Here is a 25,207-nt window from a genome sequence, read left to right as displayed (position 1 = left end):
TATTCTGTGGGTCTTGAAAGATGACTCAAAATGGCCAGAAAAGCTTCCACAAGCCACTTTCCATTATTTAATAGGGTTAGCATTCAATGAGCTAGGTAAAAATGCAGAACTTCTAATTTGACTAACCACGATTCACAGTTAGAGAAAGGGTGAATAATGAAGCAAGTTGGCACCTGAGGTGCCTGAATCACTAAATCTGCCCCAAAAATTACTCAGGCCAGGGCTACTCATGATATACACACTGAATATCATGGACTGGAAGGTTGACAGTGAAAGTATTGATGGCATTAATAGGTGCCAAACTGGTGTATTGGCTGCTTGCTTTGATATAACAATGGTAGTTATAAAGTAGAGTATGGATTTAATTTGTAAAGGTATTTTGCCTATGGTAATGTTATTTGTGTTATCAGTTGGGCAGTATCAGACTTAGAACTATGTCAGTCAAGTTGGATTTGTTTAATAAGAATTTACAACTATTTCTTTCTTTTAACAAGAATCATATTTCCCCTGTTTTAGCTTTTCTGCACTGGCTCCTTGTAAAATCCAGAATTTTATTTAAAATCCTTCTCATTACATACAAAGCTCTAAATTCTCAGGCTCTGTCATTTCCTTCACAGCACATAGTTCCCTTTCATCCTTCAAGAGTACTGTGGTCAGAAACCGCATATATATATATATCCTTTATTTAATCAGGTAAAAGACTCATTGAGATTTAGAATCAGTGAACTGGCCAAGAGGGCAGCTTCAAACAAGGTTACAACAATAAATACAGACAGACAAATACAACTATCAAACAAATACAACTATCACACAACACAAAGAGTGAGCAAAATCTCCAGTTACTTAGTGTGCAATAATGTGCAATAATCAAATTTCAGCTATAATTGGAGTTGTCACATTGACCAATAGTGCTATTTTCCCAACCTTTTAAAAGTTACTTAAAAAAAGTGATCAGCTCAGGCAGTTTTAAGTCCTTCTGTAAATTATTCCAAGTGGAGGGGTCAGCAAATTTAAAAGCTTTTTGTCAAGTTCTGTGCAAGCCTTGGGGACCGACATCAAAAGAGTACTGTGAGAGCGCAGGCCATATTGATTCAGGTTTTTACACATACATGTACATAAATAAGAGGGAACCAGCCTAAGTAGACTCATTTATAAAAACCGACCAGTGTGAAAGCCTACAGACAGACAGAGAGGGCCAATTAGCAACAGCCTACAATGTACAGTGGTGTTCGTAGTACCCAAAGCCAGTAATGAAACGTAAATCACAACAGTAAACAGTGTCCAAAGTCTTGGGGCATCTGGTGGCTCAGTAGATAAAGAAGGCGCCCTATGAATAAAGGCTGTGTCCTTGTTGCAATGCCCACGAGTTTGGTTACAGCTCGTGGCCCTTTGCTGCATGTCATCCCCTCTATCTCCTCCTTTCACGCTATTGATCTGTCCTATCTAATAAAGGCAAAAATGCCAAAAAAATAATCTTTAAAAAAAAAAAAAAAAAGACAGTGTCCAATGTCTTTAGGCAATGATCAGGTGCATTCATAAAAAGCAGATCACCATAATCCAACAAAGGTAAAAATGTTGCCAAAATGGAGAGAGAAACAGGATTTAATTCTGAAAAAGAAACTTAATTTGAGCTTCAGCTTAGAGACAAGGTTATCAATGTGAGGTTTGAACGGTGTCATTTATATAAAAATGAAAAGCAGCATTTGAAAAATTGACACAAAGATTAGGGCACGCCTTTTGATACAGGGTGGAAGGCAGGAGAAGACCCAGCAAACTGGACACTGTGCTCTATCAGACAAGTAATTTGTGAACCAACTTACAGCATGACTAGATAGCCTGATGTTACAGAGCCTATCCACCAGGATGACATGATCGACTGTGTCAAAAGCTCCTGAGAGGTCAAGAAAAAGAGAAGCACAATATTTTTTGTAGTCGAGTGCATCAATCATATCAACTACAGCAACTACAGGCAACTTAGAGATTGGCCTGTAGTTATTAATGACAGTGCAATCCCCTCCCCTCAACAAAGTAGAACATGTGCAGATTTTCACACTTCAGGAATCATGTTTTGAGGAATGGAAAGATTATAAATATAAATCAGAGGATGTGCAATAAAGTCAACAGCCGACCTTAAAAAGAAGGGATCAAGGCCATCAGGACCTGCAGATTTGTTTGAGTCCAGTTGTTTCAGGACTCTGTAAACATCTGATACATGAAACAGTAAAATTAAACCCTTGAACCATGGTAGTAGTTTGGGGTGGTGGAGAAAAAGGCTTCTGCTCATTAAGCTGAGTTGCATCCCTATGGGAAGACTCAAACAGGGAGCCAGTCAAAACAAAATGTTCATTAAAACAATTAAGAATAGCAGATTTATCAGTTAGTATGTGAGTCTTTCACTGTGCAGGCTGGCAATTCATTAGTAACCACATTTCCAAAAGAGGTTTTTATTGTTTTCCAGAATTTCTTGGGGTCATTCAAATTTGTAGTAGTTTTAGAGAAATAAAACCACGATTTCGCCTTTTTAAAAGGGAGGTAAAACAATTACGTAGCTGTCTAAAGATCATCCAGTCAGCATGGGATTTTGATTGTCTGGCCTTAGCCCAAGCAACATCTCTTTTTTTAAAAAACTGGACATCTCAGGGGAAAACCAGGGACTGTCTCGACCTTTAACTCTAAATTTGCAAAATGGGTCATGTTTATTTATAATATCAGTAAGGGCATTATGAAAGTATTTCCAGACCAATTCCACTTCATTAATAAGACAAATATTGTTCCAGTCGAAGTTCCACAAATCATGGAAGAACGCATGCTCATAGAAATGCTTAAAATCCCGTTTAAAAATTATTTGTGATTTTGATTTTGGGGGTATACTTTGTCTGACTGTAGCTATAACACAGTGATCACTGAAATTGTTGGCAAAAATTCAGACAGGGGACATCCAGTCCAAGTTAAAATCTCCAGCAGGGAGAATCTCATTAAAATCTAAAGTTGATAAATGATTACTTGAATATGATAGGGCCTCAGTGCTTACTGAGGGGGGTCTATAACACCCTATGACTGTAATAAAATGGTCTTTATTAAGTTTTAGTTTAAGGGCAAGAAGTTCAAATTGCCTGCTGAGAGACACTAATAAAAGGGTGGAAGCATGAAATTTATTTTTTATATAAATAGCAGTACGCCCGCCTGTTCTGGGATGGTCACAACGAAAGTTGCTATAACCCTGTATTGGAATATCTTTATCTGTGATGGATTTGTTTAGCGTTGTTTCAGATGGAACAAGAATATCAGCATCAGAAGATTTTACCAAGATTTTCAATAAATCCAATTTGTGAAGCAGACTTCTGAGATTTAGGTGAATGAAACCAAGACCAGACCTAGCTTTAAAATCAACAGGGGTTTTCAAACAATTATAACTATTAAGATCGGGACCCGCATTGGGTTGCACATTCCCTGAGAGAAGTAGCAATAAGACAATCAGACATTTTCTTCTTCTGGGTTTTCAGAAAATTAGTATTCTTAGTCCCTGATTTACTTGAATCAAACAGGTGGATTGAGGACAGCCAGTCATAAGGGCTAAAAATGTTACCAAGATGGGGAACAGTCATGGGATCCACAAACATTTGTGTGGGCCCGAGTTTATGTCCTTCCGGGGTAATAAAATAAGAGGCACATTGAACCCTTTTGTAACTCACACACACACACACACACACACACACACACACACACACACACACACACACACACACACACACACACGCACACACACATATTAACCAAACTTAAAATGTTGCAATATTTTTATTGGAAGTCCTACATGTTATTGTATACATTGCTATTATTGTATGTTTCTAAAGGTTGTAGTATTTTCAACTTAGTACTCTGTTATGTCTGTTTAAATTTTGGAAGTCTAACCAGGGACGGGGGTTGCAAAATAGCCTTGGTTAGAAACCTGTATGTATAGAATCTACTTTGGATGTCTTCTGAAGCAATGTTTCATGCATTTGTCCCTCTCAAATAAACACGTAAATAAATAAATACATTTTGGTCTCCACACTTTCCATGCAACTCATGCAGACAGAGAACAGTTAATAAAAGCAGAAGATGTGCAGAAAGAAACATGCTGCTCGCCATGCTAGGAATATGGATTTTGAGGAAATCCAAGCCAGCTCAGAAAGAATCCAATCCGGGTTCTACGTCCTTCTGAGTTGGAATGATGACGTTGTGTGATGAAACATGTATAAAGGAAGACAAGCCTGGAGAAGGAATGCTGTGGACAAATAAGTTAAACCAGCTGGGGTCTGGAACAACAGAAAAACAATTCCATGCAACAGTGAAGAGCCAAGAAAGAAGCACTTTCCTTTCTCCAGAGAGATCAGGGCCCATCATAATCAAGCGGTGAGTCAACATCCCAGCTCTGCGAGGTGAGCAGACTCTGGACAGACAGAGCGATCCCTACGTTGTCCAATCCTCCGGAATCAGCAAGAATGTAAGCCACATTTCATATGCGAACGTGAATAAAGAACACGGGCAGACTGACAGACTTCTCTGCTTAAAATTGGGTTTGTGTCGCAAAGGGTGCTTACAGGAGACGCCATCAGACTCCAGCACATATCTTGTGTACAGAACTCACAGCCATCACTGAGCCAGTATCAGGCTGACTACCATTTGGTTTACAGATCGGCACGGTGATCAGAGCTAAAACGAAGTGATAGTATAATCAGGGGGACTCACAAAACAGCAGTAATTTGTGAGAGAAACACCCGAAAACTCACAACAGTGAAACAGTCATGCAGACAGAACGGACAGAGGCAGACAGGTAACTTGTGGTTCCTTAAGTCTCCAAAAGCAGGATGGGAGCCAAAGCCTTCAGCTACCCTGCTCCTCTTTTATGTAAACCAGCTTCCAGTTTCAGTCAGGGAGGCAGACACCATCTCTACTTATAAGAGTAGACTTAAAACCTTCCTCTTTGATAAAGCTTATAGTTAGGACTGTCTCAGGCTAGCCTTGGACCAGCTTTTAGTTAGGCTGACATAGGTTTATCTACCAGGGGACTTTCTATGATACAATGAGCTCCTTTCTCCTTCTCTCACTCTCTTCATCTGCAAACGCTCATGTCCTTTTACTGCATGACACTTACTGCATTTGTGATCCCTTGTTTTGTGGATTTCCTGGATCATGGCTGTGGCGTGATCATGGTGATGGCTGTGCTGATGCTGTACCTCTGACTCAGCTTGGATCATGGTCATGGTTGTGAGGCTGCGCCTGTGTCGTGGGCCTTTGTTGCACTGATGCTGTGATCCTGATCATTTTTTTTTCCCGTGATAGTTTTTTTTGGGGGGGGGGGGGTTTCCTCAGTCGATGTGAGGGTCTAAGGGCAGAGGGATGTCGTATGCTGTAAAGCCCTCTAAGGCAAACTGTGATTTGTGATAATAAGCTTTATAAAAGACATTGACTTGACTCTTATTTTTCAAGATTCAGATTCAGAGTCTGAGGTTGAATGGGGTTCAAGAGGATGGTCAGGGTGATGGGGAGGTTCAGACGAACATCGTATTGTTAATATGCAATACTAGTTATCGAACAAAAGCCAAAGATTATATGGTATTAAGTTGCTGTAAATTCAGAACTTCCAAGCAAAGGCAGAACATAACTTTACCTTGCAGCCTGACCAGACAAACCTATCTTCCTATGGTCAGCTGCCTGCCTCTTACTCAGACTCATCCTGGATGTGGGTCTACAGCTGCCTTAGAGAGCAGCATGTATGCAAGAAGCACTCACTCTGCAGCTAAATCTGGCAACCAAAACATCCAGAATAGTAAACCGCACACAGATAAAAGAAAAACAAAACAAAAGGACACCACTGGTAGACTTGAAGAGTCTCAGTTGACTAAAGGGTCTCCATCTGATGATTGGTATATTCAACTTGAGGGGGTATGCCTAACTATAGGTTAATATGACAAAGACAAGCACACCCAAGATCATGGCTACTCACAAGTCAGAGACATCTGTGAAATACACAGCCAACATGCTAAACTCAGTCTACAAAGCCCTGAAGCACCCCCGTTGCTGCACTGAGCACTGTTTGCTTGTTTATTCAAACTATTTAAAGTTCATTAATATTGGATGTGACCATTGTCCAAATTAAAAACCAAAACTGACTCTGCATATCCTTGCATCCACAGCAATGCAATACCTTGCAAAATCATCCATTCCCCCTGGGGTTTATCCATTGTGTTACATTACAACCTGCAATTTTTTGGGTGATTTTTTTTTTGTGCATAGCAAGTGTGTGAATACTTTTGCAAGGCACTGTACACCTGACAAATATGAAGTAGATTTAATTGGTTGGTAAGGTGAGATATGCGAAGAACACACATACATACACACATACAGAGGTCCTTGCTCTTTACTTAAAAGAAGACCATTCTGAAGCACCAATAATAAAACAACATGACTGAAATCATGTGACCTTTTATATCAGTTTCCTGATTTCCAGCAAGTTTAGTGATTCAATTCTGACATTAGGGTCAGTGGTATGATTCAAAATCAAAATTTATCTTACCTTCTCAACGCCCTGTGGTGTTACCCTTACACTGACCCCATCACGGATGTAGAAGCCCAGTGGTTTGTGGGTACCATGCTTGTGAAGTCGTACACGACGGTGTGTCTCAGGTAAGATGTCCACATCAATGATGGATGAGATCTGTCTGAAGTTCTGTGGCAGGCCAATCATAAGGCTCTGTTTGTTCTTTGAGTGGGTGGAGCCTGAGCCAGTGGTGCGCAGTCCGGTCAAGCCCAGCCCCTTTTTACGCCTCTGAAGGGAGTTGGTGGCAAAAACTACAGGTTCATCCTCTAAAAGAAGACACAGAAAGATAGAGAAAGTAGTTAGTTATTTAATATTGTGATGCTTTTCAGCAAATCAAGATTTACAATTTTGATTTAACTTTAAGAAATACTTTAACAGTCCAGGACACTGGCTGTCATGAAAATCATCCTTGTGTAACTGGTGGGGCTGTGAATTAGCAAGAATTTGGCAAAACAATACATATAATTCCCGGGTGCTGGAAAGGACACTTTGACCTACTGTCAAACCTCAGATTCAAGAGGAGTAATGGAGCAATCCACGAGGGTTGTAATCCACACACTTAAGAGCACCATCACAGGGTGAAGTTTTCTTCATTTTTGTTTGGAGGATCATTAACACAGTTCAGTCCAAAAATATTATTCCCTGTGTCAAATTTCATAATTGGATCCATTAATCAGATGTACTGTCAGATTGGGGGCATTTATATATTCACATCATTTTGAAATTTTACTAGGGCTGTCAAAGTTAATACGTAAATAACCACCCAGTAGTTTGGGAAATCAGGAAGTGATTGCAGCAGTAATATTGTGGATGGCAGCAGAGACAAACCTCTGTGCGCAGACATGGATAAAGAAAGCAGTTTTTTGAATGACATGACCTGCCCTCCAGGTGTTTAAATAAAAGATCTAACAGTGTGATGGAGGCATCCTGGACCCCCTGCCCCAACCTATAGTCAAACTGAAGTGGGTCAAGGAGGTGTTGTGTTTTAACCAGAGGTTTATGTTTTTTCAATTTCTCAAATGACTTCATGGCCAGGGAAGTAAGCGCAACTGGCCTATAGTCATTCAGAACCTTGGGATGGTTCTGGATTGTTGCAATAATAATATACATACATTTACATAAAGTCAGCATATTTGTCCATTTAAGGTAAATTTAGAACAGATAAAAAAAAGGGTGATTAATTTGCAATTATTAATTAATTAATCGCAATTAAATATTTTTTGATTGATTGACAGCCATAAATTTTACTCATCACCATGTGCAAACATCTCTTTCCTCCTTCTTTTTTTTTTTTGCTATTTCTTTTCCATATCTCTCTGAGCAGCTTCCTCAGCGATGTGCTGACACCATAGCTGCACCAAAACAAATATGAAGACCAGAAAGACAGGATTTTTAAGAAAGGAATATCCCTAACTTCTTTCTTAACTTATAATTCCAATTACTTCATTTCTTAAAAAAAACCCTTTACAGATTGTACTGGCCACTAAAATTTCAACAGCAATATCATTAGAAGTACATCTATCACTACTACAAATGACCAGAACTTAAAGTGATATACGTTGTTTTCTATAACATAAGCTGGTATACAAATAATGGTTGAAAAACTTAAAACGAAAATATAGCGAGGGGAAATATGTGGGTCAAAACCTTTCTCAGCGCAGCTCAATTAGCCAAAATCAAAGCGGCAGGAAGTGGGTTTTGGGCTTCACAAGGCTGAACAAAGTCACATCAGTGTTTTTAATTCTGTCTAAAGGAGTGACAACCACAGTCGTCCCATTTGTCCCCCTTTTATCAGCACTGAAGAAAATTTGGTCTGTATGTTTAGATGTTAGTATTAGATATGTCTACTGAGTTTAATCAGGGTTGCTTAAAGAAATCTTGAGTAGAGCGCAATTAATGTGCAGTTTTCCAAATATTAGGTAAATCGATTAATACTTGCCCCCAAAGACTGTGTACCAAATTTGGTGAAATCCTGTCCACAGGATTGTGAGGTACACATTTATGATAATTGGGGCGCCCCCCTAGGGGTCAGGCTAAAATGCACTAACTCCAACCCACACTGGTTTACAATTTATAATGATTGCACACGAAACAAAACCTGCCCTTATATAGTATTTAGGGGGCATTACCTGTGCTAATGGATGACTTATGCTCAAGTGGGATTCATCACTGAGCACATCTGGGTAAGAGAACATTTGGGTGGTTAAAAGTGTTTGGTGCATCTGGATTTGACCTTACCAGAAAATTAAGAGATCACCACTGATGATGGTACCTGTTGGTTGTAGACTCTGTTTCAGCCTTTGCAAACTATTTGAATAAAGTCTGCCTGTGCCAGCTGAGGGAGAAAACCTGCTGTGATCTTGTTGATTGAGACATGACAAAAGTTCAGGATGTTTAGTTTCAGCTCATAAAGAGCACTAATGGAGCTGTTGGCTGCCTCATGTAGTATGTCAGTATGAAATGAAACAGAATGCTCTGAGAGAGCATACATCTAGGATCCTTAACAATATAAGTGTGCATGCAAAAGTATGCATGCAAAAGGGTTTAAATAAATTAAATGCATCAAAATAATTAAAAAACAAAAACACAAAATGTAGCGAGTCCTCATCAGTACAGTAGTATATGTGAGAAGTTGGATCATGTTTTTTGGTTTTTTTTTTGCATGAAAAATTCTGTGCTCCTTATCAGGTCATTCCAAAGTCAAGGGACGTTCGTGGCAAAGGCACGGTCACCTTTAGATTAAAGCCTTGACTTTGAAATGACCAGGAGTCCCTCACCTGAGGATCTGAGGCTGCGAGTTGGTTCATAAGGGGTCAGCATTTCAGAATGTAATTTGGGGCAAGACCCATACGTGCTTTAAAAGTAATCAGTAAAATCTTCAAAATCAATTCTAAAACAGGAAGGGAGTCAGTGGAGGGGAGCAAGGATATGAGTGATGTGATGTTGTCTATCAAAAACCAGTCAGATCTGTTCTGATGAATCCTCATACCACTGTTATAGTTTAACTTTCTGCTAATGCTAACATCCAAATGTTGACCGGTAGCTTTAAGTTCACAGCAAAAACATCGACATTCCCAGCCAGAGATGAGCAGGGTCCTTCAAAATAAAAGCCCCATGGGTTCCGCTTTGATTTGTTAAATTTTAACAATAATTAATTTAACTATAATAATAATTTAACTTTATACTTTACTTTATTTAGCATTCTAACAGTATTTTATTAAACTTTATTATAACAGTAGTTTATGTGACTTTATTTTAAGGCAGTAGCTACTTTATTTGTAACTAGTTCATTTAATAATTTTGTAATTTTGTAGTTTACTGTAGTTTAGAGGAGATTTCAAAATATCATGATATATAGCCTAAAAATGTCATGAAAACGCTAAAAGAATAATGGATACAAAAACTAGAGCAGAGTTTGTTTCTTAATGACCATGCCAAGGTTAGTGAATACAGGAGCTGCAGAGATAACAAATTTGTATTTGGATTGAAAAAGGTGCTGAAGGATAGCAAACTGTCAAGTTTTTGGCTGGACCTTAGCATGCTGTTGCAGTGCTACACATTGAGTGTTCCATGCATGAGTGAATGAGTGAGTGAGTGAGTGAGTGACAGAGTTGGCACCATTGGTCAGTGTGACTGAGATGTGTCATAGCTGTTTACGTATTGTTTGTTATTCTTTCAAATTAAATAGGTGCAGTAACAGTAGAAACGCTGACAGAAGCCGACGGTCCTGTATTACTGTCACATTATTCTTCATTTAAGCAATGTCACATGAGAGGGAGTGCTGTTGTACTTATATATCATCACAGCTGTGATGATATACAGTCGGAACTAGCTACTATATAATCTCTGTTTGCAGTGTTACATGTGACTTCTACGGACTACTTTGTTTTAGTTTAAGGTTTAGTCAGACTTTGGATGGAATTATTTAGAAACACCGGGATGCAGCTATCCGTGTCTAAAAATTGCTATGCATGTGGACGATAAGATTTTGTTTTTGTCATCCCTGAACATGTCAATTCCAGTAATATTGTAAGTTGTCAGTGAATTTAGTGCCATAGAAGCCCATGTAATTGTTTCTAGTAAATCTGACACTTTACCTCTTGGGAAACTGAATGACACAGATGTTACAAATAATTTCCCTTTCAAGTGATCAGCTTTTGGCTTCACATATCTACAAATAAAGGTTCCCCCAAAATTGAAGGATCTGTGAATGCTTAACTTCACCCAAATTTGCACATCAAGATGAACACCCTCCCATGACATTATATCCCCTACAGATGCTCCCCCGTACTTACCAAACAAAATCAAGGTGTTTTCTACATTTATTAGACATGGAAAAATATAGACAGTGGTGGAAAGTATCACAGCTACTTACATGTTTGGCTTCTCTATGTCTAATCATATACTGTATTTTACAACTGGACCTATTATGCACACCCCTTCTGACTATGGTTACGTATTTATTCTAAGAGAGAAATCTGAGTTGGTTCCTGGGCTTGTGCTCCACACTCTCCCTCGAGTCTGGTCACTTGTGAGACAAATAATATACATTCAGACTTAAAAGCACAATCATATCAAAAACAACAGTATCAGAGTCTGGTATGACATAAGTAAATATTTGGTACGGAAAAATATGGAAACTGAAACGGAAGGTTAACATGCAATTCACCTTCTCTGTGACTTATTATTACCTGACTTTCCTTCTGACAGTTACACAAGAGAAATTGTCTACTCCTAAATAAGCACATATCAGCATCGAGAGAAGTTGTGTGAGGTTTGAACTGAACGCAGCAGACTGTGGTAGGATCTCCACCAATGGCATGTGCCGAACAGTGAGTCAGACCAGAAAGGAGAAACGAAACTGAAAGTGCTGGACGAAAAGAGGCAGGAGAGATGGTATCGCAGTGAGGCTGGCCGGACTTTGAGCGGGAGCTGTTCCTCTACCAGGCCTTCTTCTGTCTAGTGTCTGATCGCAGGAGAGTGAAGTGGATACGATATATTTTTGGCTCACTCAGCAATGGGAGATCAGAGACTGCTCTGCATACATCTCCACAGAGACATGGTTAACACCTGACGTCAACAATCAAGCTGTTGCACTGGATGGGCAGACCTAGATGGGAGCCAAAAAGGACTCAAGACTCTGATGCAAGCTCAAAAAAGAATCTGGTTAATCAACTCACCCTTCAACTCCAAAGATGTAGCGGGATCAAGGATAAATGTAATTTTGTTTTTTAAATTTTGTTTAAAAAAGTACCAATAAATCTATCTTACCTTCTGTATCAGACATTTTATTTTCTCTCAGGCTACCTCTCCAGTTATTTTCTCCTCTAATGTAGTAGAGAAATATATCTTAAAATGTAAAAATAAAATCTAAAACATTTTCTTTCTTGTTTTTATTAGCTACTCAGTTCCTCTGACACATATGAGCTGCCAAACATCTCTCATAAATAGGAATGCCAACGGGGCCTGAATAAATAGATGACAACTGGCAGGGTGCTTTAAATCTAATCAAATCAATGTGCACATGTAACAGACTGAGAGTGACCAAACACAAAAGCCTTCATAGGCTGCATACAACCCCAGTCCCTTTTCCTTAAAGCAGGCATAACCCTTTTGTGTCCTTACTTATTTACTGCTTTGGTCTTTCTTATACGACATTAACACTGAATCTATGAAGGGTATGCCAGAAAGCAGGTTATGTGAAAACTCAGAGTATGTTAACCCTGAGATGAGGGAAACTCTGTGTTATCTGTTCCAGAAAGAGACTTAAATCAAACTCTGAGTAGATCACCATGATAATTGACTCAGTGAACATAACCTGCTTGCTGGCAGGTTTTCTATAAGAAATACAGATTTTCTGAAATAAGCTGTCAGACACGGATTGCCCATATTTTTGCAATCCGACTGGTATCAAAGCAGAATTATTGCGCAGTGCCTTATACTGGGAGAGGATTTTCAGATCTCAATTGGATGTGCTCTCATTCCCCGATGAATAATATTGTGTTCACAGTGTGAGCTTAATATCAGTAGCAAATGTTCATTTACTCAGCTGGATATTTGGCGAGAGGACATATGTGTTAAAACAACATTCTGTTGGGGGTTTAAATGACTCCATGTTGAAATAGCTGCTGAATTAATATTTACTTTGTTTAACATCAAATATAAATAAAACCAAAGTGAGATCAGCCTACAATCACAGCCGAGCAAAATATGCCTAACCTTTCTGAATGATGTTTTTATGTTTCATTCTTAGTTGATTCCAAGTTTATTTTCCCCTGTGGGATTGCACCTAAATGAAAATCAAAATTTATTCAATCCACCACTTTTTCACCTGTGTAAATGGTAAGTCAATGGATAAGTGCATTCAAACTTACGCATTGACCCATATGACACATGCAGCCTTTTTCTCCCATGATGCTTTCTCTCCTTAGCTGCTGCAGTGGTGTTACGTTTCTTTCTAAATAAGGACTCATATTTGCCATAGGCAGCATGAGGACCTCTAGTTCCAATGGGGTTTCTTTTTTCAGCCGTTGCCATGGTGAATCGAGGTATCCATTGATGATGGCTTTTCACTGATGTCGTGCACATGCTGAACTCAGGGTGAACATACTCAAAGTTGATTGAACAAATTAAAATCAGCTGTTCTCAGAGTAAATCCACTCAGAGTTCAGGGTTAGACTCAGAGTTTGTTGAACTTCCTTTCTGGAATACCCCACAGGTCTGCAGAATGCAAAATCATTTTTTTTTTTTTTTTCCCCCCTGGGCTTTTGTGACATTGCAGTCTAGTGCAGCCGCCTACTGGCGCGACTTTGAGTTACACTATTTATTAAGACTGATCTTGGTCACCAAGAAAATATTTGCACCTGCATTTTTGTCTACATATCCACACACAGAATATTGTCTTTTGGTGTTTACATCTTTAAAAGTTCAAAAGGCTCTGTTTAACTTCCCTTTAAAGGGAGGAAGAAAAAAACATATTATTTTACTTTATTTTATTTATTTTTCAATCTAAGACTTCACCAGGACTTGACTCATCAAGCTTATTTTTGCCTGCTTAATTTTTATTATGCCACATTTTTTAAATATTTACTGAAAAAAATCTTACACTCAACTGTTAAAATGTTCATATGATGTTTATTTTAAATCTTAGGAGTTAGAGGGATTAGTGAAAACTCTGAGTATGTTGAGTCTGAGGGAAATGAGGGAAACTAAGATTTCCGTTTCACAAAGCCAGCTCAGCGTCACCCTTAGTCGGTTACTATGGCAACATGCTCTGTGAAGCAAACCTGCTTGCTAGCAAACCTGCTTGCTGACAGGTTTGCTACCTCTGAGCCTGAGAATATCACCTGCTGACCAAGGAGCAGGAAGGACAGACATGGCGGCTCCTTTTCTGAATGAAGTCGTGGATGTCGAAGCACAAATTAGTTAAAGGCTGTTGCATCTGGATAGGGGGATTAGACCTGTTTGGATGTTCGATCATTACCGCAGGAGGATCTTATGGAAGATAACGTGTCACTTCACAGCCTGTCATTTATCTGAGCGATCTTCTCCGCCTTCTCAATCTTTTATATAACAACCTGCTATAACCCTGCCCTGATCATCTGCCAGCGTGAGGTGGTCTTTGATGAAAAGTTGAACAAAGCTAGGTATGTGTGGCACAGGGTACCCATTGTGCCAATGTGCTGATCTGCTTGATGTGGGCCTGCATGCCTTTGTAGGCTCCTGACATATTACTAGCATTGTCATAACACTGTCCTCTACAGTTATTGATGTCAACGTCCATCTCTAAAACATTGATAACTGAGTTGAACAGTGCTTCCCCTGTATGGCTTTCACATGGGGAGGAACTTTACAAACGATCCTCTATACAGCCCTGTGGTGATACATACCGCAGAATTAAAGTCAGCTGGTCCACATGTGTGATATATGGTGTGGAATCAACACTGATAGAAAAATACTTTGCAAGTTTCACTCTGCTAATGATTTCATTCAGCACCTTCTGTCCCATCAGCTGTATAAATTCCTCACACACATTCAGAGAGAGGTAGGATGGAGTTCCTCTGCCAATTGTTTACCTAGTGGCCCGGGTCACTGCTGTAAGGGCCATCGTCTCCCCCTCTCTGATGTTCATGTGCCTCCTCCTCCTCTCCACTTCTCCGTCCCCCCGTGGCTGTTACCTCTACCTGCGTGGGCCCTGCAGCCTCATTCGCTGCCTCCACACACACACACACACACACACACACACACACACACACACACACACACACACACATAGACCTTGAGCATCATAGGATAAATCAAGGTTTTTGCCTGTTTCTATCCATTGTTGGAGACTTGGTGAGGATAGAAAAAAGGAGGAGGCAGAGGGCTTAGGATGTAAGAGCAAGCATGAGGATCAAGGCACCAAAGTAGAATTTAATATTAACATTTAACATTAAAATTTTAAAATAAATACACAAAACAGGACCAACCCCCAATATCTGCTGATCTACTAGGATTTTCACGCACAACCATCTCTAGGGTTTACAGAGAATGGTCTGAAAAAGAGAAAATATCTAGTGAGCGGCAGTTCCGTGGGCGAAAATGCCTTGTTGATGCCAGAAGTCAGAGAAGAATGGCCAGACTGGTTCGAGCTGATAGACAGGCAACAGTAACTCAAATAACCACTCGTTACAACCGAGGTATGCAGAAGAGCATCTCTGAACGCACAACACGTCGAACCTTGAGGCAGAGGGGCTACAGCAGCAGAAGACCACACCGGGTGCCACTCCTGTCAGCTAAGAACAGGAAACTGAGGCTACAATTCGCACAGGCTCACCAAAATTGGACAATAGAAGATTGGAAAAACGTTGCCTGATGTAATGAGTCTCGATTTCTGCTGCGACATTTGGATGGTAAGGTCAGAATTTGGTGTCAACAACATGCAAGCATGGATCCATCCTGCCTTGTATCAACGGTTCAGGCTGGTGGTGGTGGTGTAATGGTGTGGGGGATATTTTCTTGGCACACTTTGGGCCCCTTAGTACCAATTGAGTATCGTTGCAACGCCACAGCCTACCTGAGTATTGTTGCTGACCATGTCCATCCCTTTATGACCACAGTGTACCCATCTTCTGAGGGATACTTCCAGCAGGATAACGCACCATGTCATAAAGCTCAAATCATCTCAGAACATGTCATCTTCTTGAACATGACAATGAGTTCACTGTACTCAAATGGCCTCCACAGTCACCAGACCTCAATCCAATAGAGTACCTTTGGGGTGTGGTGGAACGGGAGATTCGCATCATGGATGTGCAGTCGACAAATCTGCAGCAACTGCATGATGCTATCATGTCAATATGGACCAAACTCTCTGAGAACTGTTTCCAGTACCTTGTTGAATCTATGCCACGACGGATTAAGGCAAAAGGGGGTCCAACCCGGTGCTAGCAAGGTGTACCTAATAAAGTGGCCGGTGAGTGTATGTTATGTGTGTAATGTATGGTGTGTAAATGTAGCAGTGGTGACGGGGGGACTTCTGGATTATGGGGGGATGGGTGGCAGGGGGTCAGTAGTGAGTCTCAGGATGAATGACAGGGGGGTGTTGTTTTCTTGGTGGGCTTCCATGATTGTTATCCTGAGTGCAAGGTTGTTGGTGGCAGATGAAATATATTTCCGGGCTATTTTCTGGTGTCTTTGTTTGATTGTTTGAATGCCTGTTATGGAGTGAATGTAGTGGTTGTTGATGTCGGGGGGGATTCTATGGGCGACTTTGAGGGCTTTGTTTTGAATGGTCTGTAGACGGCTGAGTTGGTGGTCTGATAGGATGACCCAGTTGGGGACGGAGAACTCGAATAGTGGGCGGATGCATGTAAGGTAGACTTTGGTTACTGTAGAGGGTGATGCTTCATGCTTTCCGCAGAGGGCTTTGAGGTGGTTGAGCCGGTTGTTTGCTTTCTGTTCCAGGTTGTTGATATGTTTGGTCCACATCATGTTATTTTGAAATGTGATGCAGAGGAAAGTTGCTTCTTTGCTGATGGTGATCTATCTTAACTCATCTCCTGTCACACAGCATCATAACAGGAGAATTAAATGCGGACTCTTGAACGTTAGATCCTTATCAACCAAGGCTCATTTAGTCACTGATTTAATATTGGATAACCATATTGATTTATTATGCCTCACTGAGACCTGGCTTTGTCCTGAAGAGTACGTTAGCCTGAATGAATCCACTCCTCCTGGTCATATAAATAGTCACGTTGCGCGGGACACTGGCCGAGGAGGGGGAGTCGCTGCTATTTTTGATTCACGCTTAGCAATTCACACTATGGCCAAGTTAAACTATAATTCATTTGAAAGCCTTTTTCTTAGTCTTTCTCACCCATCCTGGAAAACTTTACAGCCAATTCTGTTTGTCATAGTGTACCGCGCCCCCGGCCCATACTCTGAATTTCTTTTTGAGTTCTCTGAGCTTATATCAAGTTTAGTGCTCAAATCAGACAAAATTATTATCGTAGGGGATTTTAACATTCACATGGATGTTAATAGTGATAGCCTTAGTTCTGCTTTCTCCACACTTTTGGATTCAATAGGCTTCAGTCAGTGTGTACATAAACCCACCCACCGCTACAATCACACCCTCGATTTAGTCCTTGCATACGGCATTGATATTGCAGATTTATTAGTCTTTCCTGAGATTCCTGCTCTGTCAGACCATTATTTGATAACTTTTAATTTTTTATTACTTGACTACAAGCCTCTCAATAAGAGCTACTCTTCTAGATGTTCATATCTGATTCAGCAGTGGCTAAATTTAAGAAACTAATTCCCTCTGCTTTGACATCATTACCATGTCTTACAAACTCCTGAGCACACCACTACTAACTTAAGTCATTCCCAAAATTGACTGTCTCATCGATAATGCTACTGGCTCACTGCGATCAGCTTCCTCTATTAACTGTTGCACCCTTCAAGAAGAAAATAATGAAACAAAAGAAATTAGCCCCATGGTTTAACCTCCAGATTCGCAAATTGAAAACAAACATCGCGAAAATTTGAAAGACATTGGCGTTCGACCAAACTGGAAGAGTCCTGTTTAGTCTGGCTGGACAGTCTTAAAGTCTATAAGAAGGCCCTCCGCCATGCCAGGGCCAACTATTATTCATCACTAATTGAGGAAAACAAAAACAATCCCAGGTTTCTTTTCAACACTGTAGCCAGGTTGACTCCAGAGTCACAGCTCTATAGAGCCCTGTATTCCTCGGCTCTAAGCAGTGACGACTTTATGAATTTCTTTAATAATAAAATCATAACTATTCGAGATAAAAATCCATCACCTCTTACCTCAACTGACCTGACCTCGAGCTCAGATAGCCTTGATTATGGGCAGCAAGGCCCGAAATTTATCTAGACCATTTCTCCCCCATTGACCTTCATCAACTCTATACTTTGGTTTCTGCATCTAAGCCATCAACATGCCTGCTAGACCCCATCCCAACTAAGCTCCTTAAGGAAGTTTACCTTTATTAGACAACTTTTATTAGATATAATCAATGCGCCTTTATTAACAGGTTATGTACCCCAGTCTTTTAAAGTAGCTGTCATTAAACCTCTTCTAAAGAAGCCCACTCGATCCTGAGATTTTAGCTAACTATAGACCGATATCTAATCTCCCTTTATTTCTAAAAATCCTTGAGAGAGTGGTTGCTCATCAGCTCTGTGACTTTCTCCGAGACAACAGTTTATTCGAGGACTTTCAGTCAGGCTTTAGAGTTCATCATAGCACAGAGACGGCACTAGTAAAAATTAATAACGACTTATTTATCGCTTCTGACACAGGTCTGGTCTCTGTTTTAATCCTATTAGATCTCAGTGCTGCATTTGACACCATTGACCATCAAATCTTACTGCACAGACTTGAAACCTCAATTGGCCTTTAAAGGAACGCCACTAGCCTGGTTTAAGTCATACTTATCAGATCGTTCCCAATTTGTTCACATCAATGATCAACCCTCCGCATACAAAGGTCTGCTTTGAGTGCCACAAGGTTCAGTGCTTGGACCAATCCTTTTCACTTTATATATGCTTCCTCTAGGCAACATAATTAGAAAACATTCCTTAAATTTCCATTGTTATGCTGATGATACGCAATTATATCTATCTATGAAACCAGATGAAACTGATCAGCTATCTAGACTTCAAACATGTCTTAAGGATGTAAAGCCTGATGAGCCGTAATTTCCTGATGTTGAATTCAGACAAAACTGAAGTTATTGTTCTTGGCCCAAAAACACCTTAGAAGCCCTCTTTTCCAACAATTTAATTTCTAGATGGCATTACCTTGGCCTCTAGCACAACTGTAAGGAACTCGAGTTTTATTTGACCAGGATTTATCCTTTGCCTCCCATATAAAACAAACTTCAAGGACGGGCTTTTCACTTCATGTAACATCGCAAAAATTAGACATATCCTATCCCAAACAGATGCTGAAAATTAGTACATGCATTTGTCACTTCTAGGCTGGATTACTGTAATTCCCTATTAGTTGGTTGCCCCAACAAATCTTTAGGTCTCCAACTGGTGCAGAAACACTGCTGCTCGTGGTTTTAACGGGAAGCAAGAAAAGGGACCATATTTCTCCTGTTTTAGCTTCTCTGCACTGGCTCCTGTAAAATCCAGGATTGAATTTAAAAATCCTCCTCCTTACTTACAAAGTTTCCTAAATGGTCAGGCTCCATCCTATCTGTCACAGCTCATAGTTCCTTACTAACCTCAAGATCACTGCGCTCTGAAAACGCAGGTTACTTGTAGGTTCCCAAAATTTCCAAAAGTAGGTTAGAACCAGAGCCTTCAGTTACCATGCTCCTCTCCCTATGGAACCATCTTCCATTTTCGGTCAGGGAGGCAGACACCGCTTTCAACTTTTTAAGGGTAGACTTAAGACCTTCCTCTTTGATAAAGTTTATAATTAGGGCTGGCTCAGGCTGCCTGGACCAGCCCATAGTTAGGCTGACATAGGTTTAACCTGACGGGGGACTTCCTCTGATACGCTGAGCTCCTTTCCTTCTCTCAATGCCGCCATCAGAAATCATGCATGTCTGTTAACTGCATTGCCATGTGCAAGCTTAGCTTAGCTCTGTGATAGCCATGTGGTACTCTCACTACCTGGGGCTCGCGATTACAGAGCCTGGGTCTGTTGAAAACTCTGATCTTCCTCTTTGAAAAAGCTTTTAATTAGGGCTGGCTCAGGTTGCCTGGACCAGCCCATAGTTAGGCTGACATAGGTTTAACCTGCCGGGGACTTTCTATGATATGCTGAGCTCCTTCCTTCTATTACTCCCCATCTGAAAATCATGCACGCCTATTTACTGCATTACCCTTATTATGTAAGCTTAGCCTTGTATCTGTGTCAGCTGTGTGTGTTTAGCTTAGCCTCAGTAGTTTAGCTTAGCCTTGCATCTGTGATAGCTATGTGGTACTGTCACTACCTGGGGCTCATGATGGAGCCTGGGTCTATTGAACTGCACCACGCTAATCCTGTTGCCTCTCCGAGCATTCCTGCTTCCTTGTTTCCTAGTTTTCCGGATCCTGGCCCTAACCTTGACTGTGCCTGACCGTGGTGATAGCTGTGCTGATGCCGCGACCCTGCCTTTGGTTGTGCTCGTGCTGTGGCTGTACTGATTCTGTGCCCCCCGCTCGCCCTGATCGTGGTCTGGTCCTGGTTGCGCCGATGCTGTGATCTTGCCTTTGGACAACTCCCTTTCAACATATGCATGAGACTGTTATCATCTCTATCAACATCATCATAGAGAGCAATTACTAATTTCACACCTACCATTATTGTAATATGACATGCATCTGTTTCTATTATTGCTGTGCCCCCCCCCCCTCTTTCTCTTTCCTTTTTTGCCATGATTGTATTTCCTTTCCTTTTTTTCGACATCTGTTGCACCTGTCTGTCCTGGAAGAGGGTTCCCTCATCCTCTATCACTCTTCCTGAGGTTTCCTCCTTTTTTCCCCCTGTTACAGGGGTTCTTTTTGGGGAGTTTTTCCTTGGGTGATGTGAGGGTCTAGGGCAGAGGGATGTCGTACACTGTAAAGCCCTCTGAGGCAAACCATGTTTTGTGATAATGGGCTATATAAATAAAACTGACTTGACTTGACTTACGGTGGTGGAGGGTGAGATTGATGTTACTGTACTGTAATTGTTGGTTTTGACAGGGTTGAGGGTAATTCTCCATAGTTTGGACCATTCTTCTATTTCAGTGATCCAGTGGTGAAGTTTTTTGATGGCAAATTGTGGAGATTTGGATGTGGACCAGTAACATGGATCATTTGCGAACTGTGAGACTTTGGCTATGGTGGGTGGAGGGTAATAAATATCGGAGATGTAGATGAGGAAGAGAAGGGGACTTAGAGCTGAGCCTTGCGGTACTCCGGCTTGTGGAGTAAAGGGGTTGGAGATGAAGGTGGAAACTCGGACTTTGATTTGGCGGTTACTGAGGAAGCTTGATATGATGGATTGGATGGGTTTGAGGTTTCTATCAATTAATCTCTATATGAGTTCGTTGTGCCATACCTTGTCAAATGCTTTTTCAGTATCACAAAATATTGCCATGGTGATTTGTTTTTTGTTCATATTTCTGTAGATGTCTTCAGAAAGGTGGATGATGTTTGTCAGTAGTGGTCCTTCCTTTCCTAAAACCCGCTTGGTGCATAGCAATGACTCCTAGTGATTCAATATGGTGGGTGAAACATGAAGAGATGATGCATTCAAAAAGTTTTCTAATATGGCTAAGGAGATTGGTGGGACGGTAGCTTGAGGAGTTATGAGAGTCTTTTCCAGGTTTGTGAATCATTGTGACTATTGCTGATTTCCAGGGGGAGGGGAAGTGTCCGGTGGTGAGGCAGGATGAGAAGAGCTGTCCAAGGTGCTGAAAGTAGGTGACTGGGGCTTGTTTTATGAGGATGGTGTGGATGTTGTCTTCTCCAGGGGCTTTGTTTTTCATTTTCTTCAGGTGTATTTGTATTTCCTTAGCGGTGACGGGGTCTGTGAGGGGATGGGGCTCTGCTGTGGTATCTGATATGGTAGTCTGTGTTATAGTTTGTTCTTTCCTTTTCTACATGGTTTTTCCAATTATTGTTGAAGATTGGGTTGTTTGGGCACATAGATATTTTCTAGCTGTTTTTTGAAGAGTGTGGCCTTGTCGTTATTGTCAGTGATGATATTGTTTGCGGTTTTGAGAGGTGGTGTGTTGTTGTTTTGTGAGTCTCCATTTATCCTTTTTATTCTTTGCCAGAATGTGCAGGGGTTTGTGTCTTGATCTAGTTGTTTGTAGAAGGTGCTCCAGGTTTTTATTATGATGCGTAATGCTTTTTAATCTGATTATTTCTGTATTGATTTGTGGTGATCGGGTCTGGATGAATTCTCTTTGGAGTTTTTGTCTTTTGTCTTTGATCAGTTGGAGGATGTAGGGGGGTAGTGACTGTGTCGGGGTTTTGGTTGTTTTCAGTTGGATGGTGTCTTCTCTTGCTTTGGTAAGTATGTGGGCTGGAAGTGTTGCTTGATGATCCAGGCTTTGGGGGTTGGAGGTGTAGCTAATGTCCTCATGTTGCTCTTCTATGTGTGATTTGTAGATGTCCCAGTTTGCTTTCTTGTAGTTGTATCGTGTTTTTAAGAATGATTGGACCTGGAAGGAGAAGGTGGTGAGGACGGGTAGGTGGTTGCTGGAGAGGTGGTTTGTGGTTGTGAAGCTGCAGAGTTTAGTGGCCAGGTCTGGGGTGAAGATGATGAGGTCCAGGATGTCAGTGTTGCCAGTCTGTGGGGAGATGTAGGTGGGCTTGTTTGTGTTGATTATGGATAGATTACTATGTGAGTACTATGCCATTAGTATTTGTTTTGTTGCAGTGAAAGTCAGTGTGTTTTGCGTTGTGGTCTCTCATAATGAGGGAGAGGCTGTGGTTGGAGGTGGCTTTGAGGAATGGGGCTGATGCTTTGATTTCGGGGGGGCAGTAAATGCTAGTAACTGTGATGGAGTGGTGCGCATGTAGTTTGACTTGTATTGTAACATATTCATTATTGTTGAGTTCTTGTGGAGATAAGCCAAAATCTATTTGACTGTATTCTATGTGGTGTTTTACTAGGATGGCGACTTCTCCTCCATAGCCGGTTTGACGGTCTGGATAATATTGTAACCTGGGATACGGATACGGGATGTGTTTGATAGGAAGGTTTCGTTTATGGAGGCAATGGAAATGTTCTTGTTGTTGAGTAGGTGGATGAGCTCTTCTTTATTTCCTCAGATTCCTCTGATGTTGATATGGAGAAAAGTGGTGAGTGTTATTGTGGGAGGAAGAAAAAGACGTCCAAAAAGGAGGGGGGGTACTCTCTCTCTCGCTCTCTGTGGAAGGCGATAGGGGGTGGGGTCAGAGGGATTGGGGGGGTCTTATACAGTGACGGTGGTGTGTTTTCGAATGCTTTGGAGAACTTCTTCAATTTTATTGTCATCTATGGAGAGTTTATGAAGGTTGGGTGCGGGAGAAGTTGGTATGGTTGCGGCTGGGGAGGTTAGGGGTTAGTGGTTTTCTGGCATGTGCGGGATTCGTAGTGGGTGGAGTCGTGTGAAAGATAAACTGGGCAGGCTTTGGATGCGGTAGAGTGTGGTCTGGAGCGGTTTGCACATATAGCTTCTCTTTTTTTTCTGGTGCAGGTTTTGTGGTGATGGTTTCCTCCACATCTGAGGCAGGTGGTCGGGTTATTGCAATTGGTAGATATGTGTTTAAACTGCTAGCATTTGAAGCACTGGTGAATAGTAGGCAGGGGCTGGGCCTTCTCCACTTTGTACTGGAACAGGTCCATAAAGAAGCCTTCGTGGAGAAAGCCAGCAGCTTGAGAGGGGTTGGACAGGATGATTTTGATGAACGTGGTTGACTGTTGTGTGGTTTTGCTGGTTATTCTGTGGATTTTGGAGATGCTTATACCTTGTTTTTCCAGTTCCTGTTTTATGTGTTCTTCAGTGATGCTGGTGTGGATGCTTTTTATGACCAGTTGTTTTATGGGGGTGTCAGATGGAGGTGTGGTTCCAAGTTTTCATGCTAGTCTGAATTGTGATCCGTTAAAAGCTTCCTCTGGCTAGGGTGAGAGTAGGGTGTTGAGAGAGGGGATGTCCTTTGGGAAAATAAGGATATTGCCGTTTCCCATGTGGACCAGTTTTTGTAGACGGGCTTGGGGTTTTTGCTTTTTGATTTCCTGAATGATGGACTGGCTTGTGGAGAAGGAGCTGTTGGGGATACTGAAGTTTTGTAATACGACTGGTGTGGTGTGTTGTTGTTCTGATGATTCTCTTCTTGGATGTTTTCTTGTGCCGGAGTTCAGTACTGGGTATTTGTGCATGTTGGAGATGACAGTCTCGAAAAAGCTGGCAGATAATGGTGGGAGGGGGGTGTGGGTGTCCTGCCCGTTAAAAAGAATCTGTTCTGTGGTGCTAGGGAAGATTGCATATGTGTGATGGCGTTATTGAGGGGGGGTGAGTCTGGTGTATTTAGTGAGTTCATTGTACAAATGGTTGACCTGGTCAAAGATGTTCTTGATGCTCAGATTATCAATATTTTCTGTTGTTGGAGGGACTGGGGGGTGGGCTGATGGCTGAGTTGGGGTTTTTGATTTTGTATTCTGTACTGGTGGTACTTTATCTGTTTTACTTGGGTTGGATGGTTTGGGTGGGGGCAGGGTTTTAACGGCTGGGGTGGATATTGGAGGCAAATGATGATCCATTGTATTCAATTCTTGTAGTGTGGTGGTAATAAAGTTGCTTAATGTTGAGTTGGGCGTAGGATTTTTCCTGATGGACATTGGTTTTTGTGGTCTTGAGTCTGGTGGTAGCTTTTTCCTTTCTATGGATTTGTTCTGTGTAGTGAAAGCTGAGGCCCAGATTTGTTTTCTTTCCTCTATGGTGGTTGGTGGTTTTGAAGCTGCCATGTTGCTTACTGTGCTACTGAGTGTCTTTATTTGTAATGTGTGTTTATGTGAAATGAAGGCGGTTTCCAGCTTAAAATGTTTTAAAATGTTTACAAATTACACCATAAATTCAAAACATAAAAGAGGGTGCTTTTAACTTTAACAGGTGCCTTGATTCCACATGTGCAAATACCTCCCGAGCCTGCTGCCTCCAGTGGGTTAGATAGTGAGCTTCCTGTGGGCCCACTATCATCCTCGGTGGGTGTTTAAAGAAACCTGTGAGCTTTGGGATGCTTTTTAGTAATTCTTTTTCCCACTGTTGCTTTTTTCTCACAAATTTTCTTCTGTGGTCACCGCTCTCAAATTTCTTTTTTCCCGTCATTTTGCAATTGCCACTCAAGCAAAGTGTGAAAGATTGACACATAGGGGGGCGGGGCTGGGCTTAGCAGAGGGTTTATATGGATCAATCAGCAGCCTCGAACATGCGTATAAAGTGATTAATAGGAAAACTGACAAGTTAAAAAAAAAAAACAAAACAATTTGACTTTTTCAGCTCATTGTGTCCCCAATATGATAGGCCCCTAAACTCGGTGGCCCCCCGGGCTTCAGCCCAGGTAAGCCAATGCATTAAGGCGGCCTTGGATACGGGGGGCTTGCCTTGCCTAAACTTTTATTTTATAACTGGG

The 25,207-nt window shown here is 41.2% G+C and overlaps 1 protein-coding gene across 2 annotated transcripts in view; it reads right to left on the bottom strand.

Annotated features, from left to right (window-relative positions):
• Nucleotides 1–25,207, bottom strand: part of pard6a (par-6 family cell polarity regulator alpha) — a 103,097-nt gene that overhangs the window by 30,695 nt on the left and 47,195 nt on the right. For both annotated transcript variants that reach the window (XM_088080633.1, XM_042495637.2), the window contains one exon: nucleotides 6,560–6,849. In XM_088080633.1, the coding sequence (XP_087936759.1) occupies nucleotides 6,560–6,849 (290 nt within the window). The remainder of the gene's footprint in view (nucleotides 1–6,559; nucleotides 6,850–25,207) is intronic.

This window comes from Plectropomus leopardus, chromosome 7 (assembly GCF_026936395.1).
Source record: "Plectropomus leopardus strain MGB_pleo_1.0 chromosome 7, ASM2693639v1, whole genome shotgun sequence".
In the NCBI taxonomy this organism is placed as follows: Eukaryota; Metazoa; Chordata; class Actinopteri; order Perciformes; family Serranidae; genus Plectropomus; species Plectropomus leopardus.
The sequence above is the reverse complement of the archived record's forward strand: the minus strand, read 5'-3'. Positions and strand labels throughout refer to the sequence as shown.